This window comes from Myxine glutinosa, chromosome 1 (assembly GCF_964187855.1).
Source record: "Myxine glutinosa chromosome 1, kmMyxGlut1.1, whole genome shotgun sequence".
In the NCBI taxonomy this organism is placed as follows: Eukaryota; Metazoa; Chordata; class Myxini; order Myxiniformes; family Myxinidae; genus Myxine; species Myxine glutinosa.
This window is the reverse complement of record NC_136261.1, coordinates 224,401,224-224,413,609: the sequence shown is the minus strand read 5'-3', so window position 1 is coordinate 224,413,609 and position 12,386 is coordinate 224,401,224. Positions and strand designations below refer to the sequence as shown.

General features: G+C 40.5%; 2 protein-coding genes across 3 annotated transcripts in view; one reads left to right on the top strand and one right to left on the bottom strand.

Annotated features, from left to right (window-relative positions):
* LOC144891290 (uncharacterized) overlaps positions 1–12,386 on the top strand; it is a 981,422-nt gene that overhangs the window by 391,454 nt on the left and 577,582 nt on the right. The gene's annotated exons all lie outside the window — the stretch shown is intronic.
* LOC137434348 (uncharacterized) overlaps positions 5,185–12,386 on the bottom strand; it is a 37,061-nt gene continuing 29,859 nt past the window's right edge. The window contains exons 4-7 of one of the 2 annotated variants that reach the window (XM_078784238.1): positions 12,069–12,131; positions 11,827–11,967; positions 11,481–11,532; positions 5,518–7,060 (exon numbers count right to left, since the gene is read on the bottom strand). In XM_078784238.1, coding sequence (XP_078640364.1) covers positions 7,012–7,060; positions 11,481–11,532; positions 11,827–11,967; positions 12,069–12,131 — 305 coding nt within the window. In that variant the 3' untranslated portion in view covers positions 5,518–7,011. Of the gene's footprint in view, positions 7,061–11,480; positions 11,533–11,826; positions 11,968–12,068; positions 12,132–12,386 lie in introns of both variants that reach the window. The other variant, XM_068127261.2, reaches the window with a different exon arrangement.

The following is a 12,386-nucleotide window of genomic DNA, read 5'->3' as shown; positions in this document are numbered from 1 at the left end:
CCGACCTCGGTGGCTTGCCGAGGAGGTGTGCGCTGCAGCAGCTGTTCCCGGTACGTGACGTGCACGTTTGGAGCACGTCAGCCAGGGGTCCGTTCAACCGCCCGGTGCGGAGAAGTCGACCTTCACCTTGGTCTGGAGGGGCCCAGAGACATTGTGAGGGACAGTGACTATTGAGGGTGTCGTGAGTGGGGCAAGGGGGGAAATATATGAGATGGCCATCTTAGTAATATTGTTGATTGATTGTTGATGATTGATTGGGAATATATTATTGATTAATCCGGATCCTTGGTGTGGGGTTTCTTATTGACACGGGAATTCATATTGATTGCGTTACGAAAGCGTATAAATCATATATCTTTCTGGCGGGGTTCCTCTCACGGTCCGGGGGTCACCGGGAGGACCACGTAACAATAGCTACTGTACAAGAGGGAGACATTCTTCTTGTAATTGTATTTATCTCAGTCAATCATACTTCCAACTCCCTCATCGCTCAATAAGAAAAAATGCCAATACTTTTATTTTGTTCAAGTTAAATTCAATAGATATAAATAATTTTTAGAGAGACAATTGCTCTACGTTATGTAGTAAAAAAGAATTTGAGGCTCACATGAAACACACGATTGGAAAATATAAATATATTGTTGTGAAACAAGATGAGATACTAAATTATATTTTTCAATAAATAAATACAGAAAATGAATGGGAAAGAAAGAGCAAGAAGATTTAAGGAACATCAGGAGTTAGTTTCAAAAGTTGTTAAACAACAGGAAGAGATAAAGAAGAAATGGAGGCAGAAACGAACTTGTGAAGAAGCCTTTGAAAGAAAACAAGAGAAATTTTTTAAACCACTTTAAAAAACTCAACAAAAAATGATTTCGTCTACAGTTCCTGCGATAGAATATACTCCGAAAAAAACTTCACATGCTCGAAGATTTTAGTCAAATGACAGAGCAAGAACTTGGAGATATAGGAGAATTTGAATACGATGATGGAGTATTTAAACAACCAGCAAAGGTAAATCAACCTCCTGATTACATTGTGAAGGTTCTTCTAAACAATGAATATTCGACCGATTCAAAAACGATAGCAGGTCTCTTACCAACAGAAGAAACAGCACAGTTCTATCTTGTGAAAGAAAAGGTATTGATACATAATGATGAATTGGTGTTCTTAAGATCTGCTCAACCAAATGTTCAATTAACCCCCAGATTAATGTTTCTTCTAACAAAAGACGGTCTGCACCGACCAGAATCATAATATTATGATACACCATTGAATATGAAAAATGAAGATGATAGAGTATATATTGCTTTACTATACTCGCTTGATTATAGAGTTTCTGTTGCTGGTAAAAGTAAGAAGAATGAGAAGGAAAAACATATTATTGATGCTTTAAGCAAGCTTGGTTTAGCCTCGGGTTCGGGTGTTAGCTTTCTTCCAAATGACCCATCACAATTAGTTAATAGGCTATTATTGCTGTTAGGTAGTAAGAAGGCTGGAAACAACAATTGTATTAATGAAGCCTCAGCCATTTTAGATCAGTTGATGAATATGAAAACAATTAATAAATGTCAATACAAAGATATTTTATTACATATTAAATAAGATGGGAAGCACAATCCTTACTTTTGATTTCACGAGTGATTACACAGCTGCATTTCCTTACCCACTACAACTTAGAGGTATGCTCTCTACTTAATGGCATTCTCGTCTATTATTAGGACTTCGATGAAGATCTGATCACATTTTAGATAAAATTTATGCAGAAATACAAAAAATTCAAAATTCACTTTCTACCATACAGTGGTAAGAAAAAGGGTTCACAAACTTTTTCTTACCACTGTATGGTAGAAAGTGATTAGAGTGTGAACACATCATGTCAGCAGATATTTTGGGAGAAATATATCAAATATGAAGGAATAGTTGACCTGTCTCTATTACAACCCTCAAGGAGAGATTGGTCTTGCACACACAGCGAGCCAACTATGTCTGCCGATATGAAGATTGTCATCCGTTGCCTTGATCGTTGCTCCCGAACCCACCTTTGTGTGGTTGAACAGACAACCCCTCTGTGCAGTGGATAAAAAAAACATTCCTGGATGATATGATGTCTATTCTCTGTTGTGAAAATGAGGACTCGGACGCTGAGCTGGACACAAGTGAAAGCCAGAATTATATAACGGAACTGTTCGATGATGATGAAGACTTTTGAATGGACATTTTTATGCATTTGTGATGCAAGAAAAACAATTCTGGATAACAATCAACGCATGTGCACAAAGTGTCACAAATGCCAAATTGGGCAGTTGAAACTGAAGTTTAAAATCAAGTGAATTTCAGCACCTCGTGGACCATCGATTTTTAAACATGTGTTGATGCTTAAATGCTGATATTCTTGATGCTTTGACATACAACAAGAACAACAACAACAACAGGCATTTTAAGACCATTTTCCCTGCAAGAGCGGGGGTTAGCTTTGCTTATGCTTTGACATGTGCAAAAATATTCCATAATAATAATATAATGTAATTATATTATATATAATGTAATTATATTATTATTATGGAATATTTTTGCACATGTCAAAGCATAAGCAAAGCGAACCCCCACTCTTGCAGGGAAAATGGCCTTAAAATGCCTGTTGTTGTTGTTGTTGTTGTTGTTGTTGTATGTCAAAGCATCAAGAATATCAGCATTTAAGCATCAACACATGTTTAAAAATCGCAAAATGTGCTAAAAATGTGCAAAAATATTCCATATAGCTAGATATTAAAAAAAAAAAAAGCATTTTACTGTGGATACATTGGCATTTGCATAAAAGCTTAATATCTAAACAATCAACCCAAGATGTTAAAATTATATCAAGAGATTTGATGTGACACTTTTTTTTTTTTTGTATACAAGATCGAGGCTCGTGTAAGAGCTAAAATTAATCACAAAAAGACAAACTGACACGTAAAACATAAGATAAGAGGAGCAGGACACAATATGGGGAGAGAGAGGGAAGCACACAAGTGCAACATTTGAGAGCAGGGACATCGGGAGATCTGTGGGAGGGAGAGGGCTTGAGGGGAGAAGGCATGGAAAAGAGGGGGTTGGGGGGGGGTGGGAGAAGTACAAAAAAAAACAACACATGGACACTGCTAGGACTTCCAGGAAAAAAGTCGGAATTTCAAAAAGGTGGATCTGGGGTGAATTAACGGGGGTAGAACCTCATGGAATTTAAGGGGTAGATATTCCTTCCGAACATATATGTGCCTCCAAAATGTATGCTGTCACGTGTTTGTACTCAATAAAAAGGTCATACAAACAGCCATCCCATGATTTCATGCTTATTAATGTAGCTTCCACAAGGATATAGAAAAGTGTGCCGATTATATTAAATAACACAAAACTGTAATCCGTCAGCAAGATGAGGTGTGGTTTTCTTTTTCTAACAATATATACTGTACACACATTAAGATTTCCAAAAAAATGTATGCATTTTATTGGGGATATACTGGCCCTTGCATTCAGCTAAATATTCTGAAACAGGTCCCCATAATCAGGGAGAGGTTCTTTCCGAGCATACATGTGCTTTCAAAATCTATGTTGGGTCAAGTGATTGTACTCATTGGAAAGCTCTTTGATGTACCTATCAAGTGACACCATGTCTTTTAAGGTGGCGTATACCTGAATGAACAAAGGGGCTGTTAACCTTCTATGTGCTATTGAAAGATCAAGTCCTAATTGATCTTTTCATCATTACATCTCGTGCCTGGGTACTTCAATGAAACAGGAAAAAAAAAATACAATTTTGCCCCGGAGATGGCACCATCAACAAGCAGATTATGCATCTTGAATGTCAGCTACAGAAATATACTACTCGAATAAATTATACACCCTGACTATAGTTAATTTGTAGTACTATTCCCAGGGATGGTTTTCAAGATATCCATAAGGTTCTTTTTCATCATTCCCATTGGTCCAATTATCACTGGAACAATTTATGGCAATCTTAAGCTTCCAGGATCTTCTGATTTAAATTTTTTCATCTTGGTATTTGGTCATTTTCTTGATTTCTGCATTGTTTAGGCCAGACATGTTGGGTAGGGTTACCCAGCGGTAGTCTTGAAGGCCCACGACCTTGAAGGCCCACGACCTTGAAGGCCCACATTGAAGTACCCACGACAAGACTTAGACTTCTTTTATTGATCTTGTAAAAACATAAAATTCATATTCACAATTATTTCACTGAAAAGATTAATGCAAAAATTCCATCAACATTACATGAACTTCCAAATAAAAATCGACCCACAAAAACCCCAAGAACAGCAACGTGAAGCTCTTGTGGACCTGTGACATGTTGCAGATAAAAAAAACACAATAAACAATTCATAATAAAAATCCAATCCTTCCACTTTGAAGTATTTGGGTCGATTTTTATGTTGTCTGTGTTTGTTGGTTTAACAGGTACAAATGTGCACTTGGCACATTTATCCAGGCCAAATTCCATTTGTATGTCGTTGGAGTACCGTTTTACTAGTTTTAGTTGTTCTGCCAATTTTTCGTCATTCAGTGCAAATAATTTTAAATCATCCATATCCAATATATGTCACCTTTCCTGTTCCTTTGGACGCTATTCTGTTGAATGTCGGAGTGTATCCATGTCCTTGCTCATTAATAAGGTTGCTCAGTGGGTCCAAAGGTGGACAAAACAGAAGAGGAGGAAGGCTGTTGCCCTGGAAGATCTCACATCGTATCCTCACTGCTGGTATTTCGATCTTTCCTGCTGAATGCTGTAATAGTTATATCAACGTGGTATTCCAAAGCTCCACTACTTTCTCAGTCAGTTTGATTATTTGGGGATGTACAAGTATTATGTACACTTGCCAGCATTTTAACATACAATAATGTAGGACACTATCAAAAGCTTTAACTTATATGTTGCTTTGGAGGCCAACATCTTGGTATTTGTCTATCCAGGTTGTGGACAATTTGGTGCTTAGCAGTTTGCAGCTTTTGTGTATGGCCTTGTTCAGTAATAGGTGGTTTATTGTTCTGTAGCATCCTCTATTACACCCCTTCTGCTCTGCCTCAAGACCTCCTTTTTGTGTTAAGTGGTGGTTAATAATTTTTGTGATGATTCCTTTGGGCTTTTTAAGTTTGGCATTTTTTGCAAATTTTTTTTCTCATTCCTTCTTTATCATTTATCGCTGGGGCATTTCCCTTAGACGTTGCTTTTCCTTTTCCAAGTTTCGGATCAATTTCACTTCGTTTTGTTCTTTTCAGTCTTCATAAATTCCTATCCAGAACTTTTCTAGTTCATCTTATTTGGGGAGGGATTAAGACATTCTGCTTCCATTTTTCTAGTTCTCAGTTGAATATTTTCAGGTTATTTTCAAACAGCTGCTTTTGTTTTCTTCTGTTGTTGGCCTCATCATAGTTTTTGTTTTCCCTGCTGTCATTTCTATTTTGAGTTTGTTTTGTCAGAGTATATCTTATGATAGATATTTTTGTCGTTTTCCTTTTTCTTCTCTGTGATCATTGGGCTGTATTTGTTTCTGTTTTGTTTTCCTGTGAAGTAACCTGCACTTGCACCTGTTTTTGGAAGTTTGTTGCTAAATTATGAATAGTGATAAGGTTCCTTGTTTTGGTGTATACGTTGTTGATCTCCGATTGTGGCCAGTTTATAATTGCACAGCTACACTGGAATATTGGTACTGCAAGTTGGTTTTTATCTTTGATTTTGTTCATTGATGAAGGGGTGATTTCAGAATTAGTCTTACGTGAAATAGTCAGAAATAGAAATAGTTGAAATGGAATTTCAGAAATAGTCAGAATTTCAGAAATAGTTTCAGAAGTAGGTACTCTTTGGTGATTATTTTATACATTTTTGTTGTGTTGTATCTGGGGACCTCCTTCTATTCTGAAGTATTTGTAGGATGCTTAATTTCCTAGTTCCTATATTGTTGTACTTTCATCAATTGAGATATTGTGTGCTCTTTTTGTTTTACTATGTAGAAATGTGCATTTGGCGCAATTGTAAAGACAAAATTCCATTTGAATGTCCACCACGTACCGCTTTACTAGTTTGAGTTGATCTAACAATATTTATTATCATTCGGTGTGTAGAGTTTTAGATCATCCATGTACAGTAGATGTGTCAACTTTCTAGGTTATTTGGTCATTTTCTGTTGCATGTCAGATTGGATCAGCGTCCTTGTTCATTGACGAGGTTACTCAGTGGGTCCAGAGCCAGACAAAACAGGAGGGGGCAAGGCTGTCACCTTGTTAGATACCACGTCGTATCTTTACCCCTGGGATTTCAATTTTTCCTTCCAAGTGAGGTAGTATCACCATTGTATTCCAGAGCATCATTGCTTTATCTATCAGTGCAACTATTTGGGGGTTAACTTTGTATACTTGCATGCATTTTGTAATCCATGCATGTGGGACATTATCAAAGACTTTTCTGAGTGTACTTTTTGATGTCTATATAAATTTGGTAAACGAGCAAATGCATTGCCACAAACAGGACACAAGTAAGGCTTCTCCCCTGAGTGTACTCTTTGATGAACTTTGAAATTTGACAAGCGAGAAAATACTTTGCAGCATAAAGAACACTTGAAGGGCTTCTCACCCGAATGTACTCTTTCATGTTTTCGCAACTCTGAGGAATAATTGAAAGCCTTGTTGCACACAGAGCACTTGAAAGTCTTCTCACCTGCATGCATTCTATGATGTTCGATAAAACTTTTCGATTGAGCAAAGGATTTAGGACACAAATAACACTTGTAGTGCTTCTCCTCTAATTGGTGTGCATTGGTGTGCATGTTTTCATGAGGATTTAAAGATGATAATACGGTAAATGACTTGTCGCACACAGAACATTTGGGTGGTGTGTCACTTCCTTGGATATTCTTGAGGGTCTCTGTACAACTTTTGCAACTGCGGTTGTAAGACGCACTGCTAAATGTATGAGTTTCTTGACAAATGCTCTGAGTCATGAGCGGATTGAAAACTTCCAGGTCAAACAACTGGGAACAGTTGGAACAAGAAACCAGTTTCATTTGTTTCTCTGTAAAGACAACACATAAAAATCATAAACATTTCACACCAACTTTGAAAAATATAGCATAATTGACAACTATTTCACACAAATTAGATTTTAGCAAAAACAAACTACATTACCAGAGATTATTCTATTTTTCTGGACAGTTTTCGATCAAAAGGCTTGCTCGGATGAAGGGTTAACACATGACATGCCAGCTTCTCCTTACGTTTCATGGCAGCCGAGTGATCAAACTTCAATGAATATTGTGTTGAATCCAGAATGCATTGATCCACTCGTCCACTGACAAAGAATGACTTTCAGAGCTATGGCCTCTCTAATTTCCAGGAAAAGAGATGAAACAACAAGGGGTACCAACCGACTAGGGAGAGGAACGATCCACTATGCTCAAAAAAGTATTTGTGCCAGTGATAAGAACCAAAGGTTTGACTAGCCTGTTGTGGAATTCACCGTTCACGTGCACCTGCCTTTGGAAACCCACATGGAAATGTAGCCCTTCGTGTACACACCATCGGGAATGGTGGAGACCCCACAGAGTTCTCAAGAAGGAACTTCTACGGTTAATACACCAAGGGAATATGAGAGTTGGTTGGTTTATCCTTTCAGAGGTATTGTGAGCATTGTCTCATCACATGGCCCCCATTACCATGGATCGACTGAGCTGGGTAGTCTAAGACGCCAAGAAAGAACAAAAATATATTGAGTGTTACCGTACTGTGTTGAAAATTAGTAAGTGTACAACTCCCTTCCTAACCCCCCACCCCAAGGATTGCTCAATGAAAAGCCAATCCTGGTGGTGTTTGCATGGGAAGGCAGGAAAATAGGAAAACACTTCTTAAAATTAAAAGGGGGGTTATTTGCAAAACAAGTCAAGTGAATCCACTTGGATTCCGCCCAGGTTGGCACATGGAAATTATGATGTAGCATAATTATCATCTCGGGTCAAGATTTGAAATTATGCCATGGTTTTTGTAAAATTGCTACTAGTATTCACATTATGTACTTTCACCAAAACATACATCATCATAGAAACATACATAGAATTTGGGTCCTCTGGGTCATTTGGGTCCTCTGGGTCATTTGGGTCCTCTGGGTCATTTGGGTCATTTGGGTCCTCTGGGTCCTCTGGGTCATTTGGGTCCTCTGGGTCCTCTGGGTCATTTGGGTCATTTGGGTCCTCTGGGTCCTTTGGGTCCTCTGGGTCATTTGGGTCCTCTGGGTCATTTGGGTCCTCTGGGTCATTTGGGTCCTCTGGGTCATTTGGGTCCTCTGGGTCATTTGGGTCCTCTGGGTCATTTGGGTCCTCTGGGTCATTTGGGTCCTCTGGGTCATTTGGGTCCTCTGGGTCATTTGAGTCCTCTGGGTCATTTGGGTCCTCTGGGTCATTTGGGTCCTCTGGGTCATTTGGGTCCTCTGGGTCATTTGGGTCCTCTGGGTCATTTGGGTCCTCTGGGTCATTTGGGTCCTCTGGGTCATTTGGGTCCTCTGGGTCATTTGGGTCCTCTGGGTCATTTGGGTCCTCTGGGTCATTTGGGTCCTCTGGGTCATTTGGGTCCTCTGGGTCATTTGGGTCCTCTGGGTCATTTGGGTCCTCTGGGTCATTTGGGTCCTCTGGGTCCTCTGGGTCATTTGGGTCCTCTGGGTCCTCTGGGTCATTTGGGTCCTCTGGGTCCTCTGGGTCATTTGGGTCCTCTGGGTCATTTGGGTCCTCTGGGTCATTTGGGTCCTCTGGGTCATTTGGGTCATTTGGGTCCTCTGGGTCATTTGGGTCCTCTCGGTCATTTGGGTCCTCTGGGTCATTTGGGTCCTCTGGGTCATTTGGGTCCTCTGGGTCATTTGGGTCCTCTGGGTCATTTGGGTCCTCTGGGTCATTTGGGTCCTCTGGGTCATTTGGGTCCTCTGGGTCATTTGGGTCCTCTGGGTCATTTGGGTCCTCTGGGTCATTTGGGTCCTCTGGGTCATTTGGGTCCTCTGGGTCATTTGGGTCCTCTGGGTCATTTGGGTCCTCTGGGTCATTTGGGTCCTCTGGGTCATTTGGGTCCTCTGGGTCATTTGGGTCCTCTGGGTCATTTGGGTCCTCTGGGTCATTTGGGTCCTCTGGGTCATTTGGGTCCTCTGGGTCATTTGGGTCCTCTGGGTCATTTGGGTCCTCTGGGTCATTTGGGTCCTCTGGGTCATTTGGGTCCTCTGGGTCATTTGGGTCCTCTGGGTCATTTGGGTCCTCTGGGTCATTTGGGTCCTCTGGGTCCTCTGGGTCATTTGGGTCCTCTGGGTCCTCTGGGTCATTTGGGTCCTCTGGGTCATTTGGGTCCTCTGGGTCATTTGGGTCCTCTGGGTCATTTGGGTCATTTGGGTCCTCTGGGTCATTTGGGTCATTTGGGTCCTCTGGGTCATTTGGGTCCTCTGGGTCATTTGGGTCCTCTGGGTCATTTGGGTCCTCTGGGTCATTTGGGTCCTCTGGGTCATTTGGGTCCTCTGGGTCATTTGGGTCCTCTGGGTCATTTGGGTCCTCTGGGTCATTTGGGTCATTTGGGTCCTCTGGGTCATTTGGGTCCTCTGGGTCATTTGGGTCCTCTGGGTCATTTGGGTCCTCTGGGTCATTTGGGTCCTCTGGGTCATTTGGGTCCTCTGGGTCATTTGGGTCCTCTGGGTCATTTGGGTCCTATATTCCTATCCTATAACATATATATCCTATAACCTATCCTGTATATATCCTATATCATATATCCTATATATATATATATATATATATATATATATATTTTTTTTTTTTTTGTATACAAGGTCGAGGCTCGTGAAAGAGCGAACATTAATCACACAGAAAGACAAACTTAACATTATGTTATGTTATAACATAACATATAACAAATATATCCTATATTATGTACTAGCGAGCGGCCGCGTACCAGCCAAAGGGGTAGCCCATGGTTAGCCTAAATATAGATTTGATGACGTCATGTTTACACATCTGAGCGACAGAAACTGGCTACACATCTGAGCGACAGAAACGGAGCTTCACTTTTGGAGAGACAGAAATTCCCAGGCAAACGCTATAACGCACCAGGTTTACAACCTGTGCGTTAATAAATATGGGGAATAAGGGCAGGACATGAGGTCAACCGATATGAGTTTTTCAAGGGCTGATGCCAATACCGATATTTAGAGAACCGAGTGGTCGATGGCCGATATAATTCCAATATGTGTATCTGATTGAACAGTTTGATTAAAATATATATCTATCTATAATTCCACTAATCTCTGTGTGTATGTTTGTTTGTACGTTTGTTTGTTTGTTTGTATGTCTGTGACCGCTGTTTCTCGACAACTACCGGTCCGATATACTTGAAACTTGCCAGGTATATTGCTGGGGACCCGAGGATGTGCCTTTTCAAGGTTTCATATTAATCGGACAATTACTTACCGAGCTATGTCCAAAAAACGATTCAACCAATCAGAGAGCAGCGATCTATCGCATGTGCCGAACGTGGCGGACACACTCTGCCTCGGATGGCACATTTGAGAGCGTATTCATTTATTTCACGTTTGCAAACTATGTTGCCGTTAAACTATGTTTTAAAACTAATAAAAACTAATTTGCGATTCATCGTAACTGCGATATACGACCTTCCGGATAGTGAGGACTGCACTTCCGGCATCCAATCACAGAACGCGTTATTGCGTAGGCGTGGCCGATGTGAGAGTGAGCTGATGCTGAGCCCAGCGCGTGCGCCATTACGGTACGTAATTCGATTTCTTCCGGAGAAAATAATAATTTCTCGATTTCTTATGCGCATTATTTCTCCCAATTCAGTCAGAGCGAAGGGCGGAAGCGAAGAGCGTTGTTTTTTTTGTTTACGGGCGTACGGGCGGGGTAGAGCGTACGGGTAGCGTTTTTTTTTTTTTTTGGCACATTTGAGAGCGTATTCATTTATTTCACGTTGGCAAACTATGTTGCCGCTATGTTGGCGTTAAACTATGTTTTAAAACTAATTAAAACTAATTTGCGATTCTTTCGCTTTCCTGCGCATTTGTGCACGCTATGGCGATTTCTTTACCAAACTCCGCTAGCCGTTAGCTTTGGACCAAACCATTTCATGTAAATAGAGGGGGGGGATTGTCACCGTACTCGCAAGCCGTTAGCTTTGGACCAAACCATTGCATGTAAATAGAGGGGGGGGGGGGGGGGGATATACTTTTAGATATATATATAGTACGGGCATGCCCTAGTATTTACAACAAGCAGAGCCTACCCCACCCATTGCTTCGCTGACGGATCAATTGTCATCCTGGTTGCCAAAATTAATTTACCGATGGTTGTTGGAGGAAAGGAAAGATTTCATATCAACTGTGATGATGGATGGCATCACCTTTCTGATGACTGGAAGTATACTAATCGGTCTGTAGTTGAGGGGATCAGTTTTTGCACCTTTTATGTAATGCAGTGATGTTGGAGGATTTCCAAACAGATGGAAGATGACCTAGCGCAAACGACAGGGTGAAAAGGACAGAGTGAGGATGTGCAAGAGCAGCAGAGCAGGGTGGGTCCAATCTATCATGAGTAAAGACCAAAAATACAAAGTACAGAAAAATTTCTGTGTATTTCAAAAGCAACCAATATCCCTGTCTCGTGAGGATAAACAAGCCCACATGGTTGACCACAATTCAATAGATCTGTTATTCCACAGAGTTTGGAACAAATTAATTTCAGCATTTAGAAGACAAACAAAACAAGTAAACACCATGTGATGTGTTATTTATGAAGCTCGGCTTACCTTCGAGCAGCTGAGCAATTTTGCTGGACTCCTTGGAAGGAGAACCACATGATTCCTGCTTTACATGCTCATTTCTCAAAGCATCTTGAAAAGTCTGAAAAAAACTTTGGAAAGTTTCCATTGTCTTCATATGACCTTCACCTGCAAACCATTTGACAATTTGTTGCTTAACCAGGAAAACATTTGCGGTATTTGAATTATTACAAGATTATTACATTTATTATTATTGTTGTTCGTCAGACCTCTGACAAGTGAGGAGTAATCATCAATGAACTCAGGCTCCACCTTCACCTCCACAATAAAATCTGGAAAAACATAATGCAACATCCCATTCAAACTCAACTTTAAATAGCATCTCCAAAGAAACTAAAAATCACTTTTCAATCTCCCGAAAAATATAGATTTGAAACTCAATAGAAAAGGAGATGATCCGATGATCTGACGTTCTGCTGGTCAACATAGAGTCAATGATTTTCTGTGATCGTGGAAAACGGACAGAATTCATAGAATCAGTGACTTGAAATAGTCCATGGGCCAATCAATATGGGTTACTGGTACCA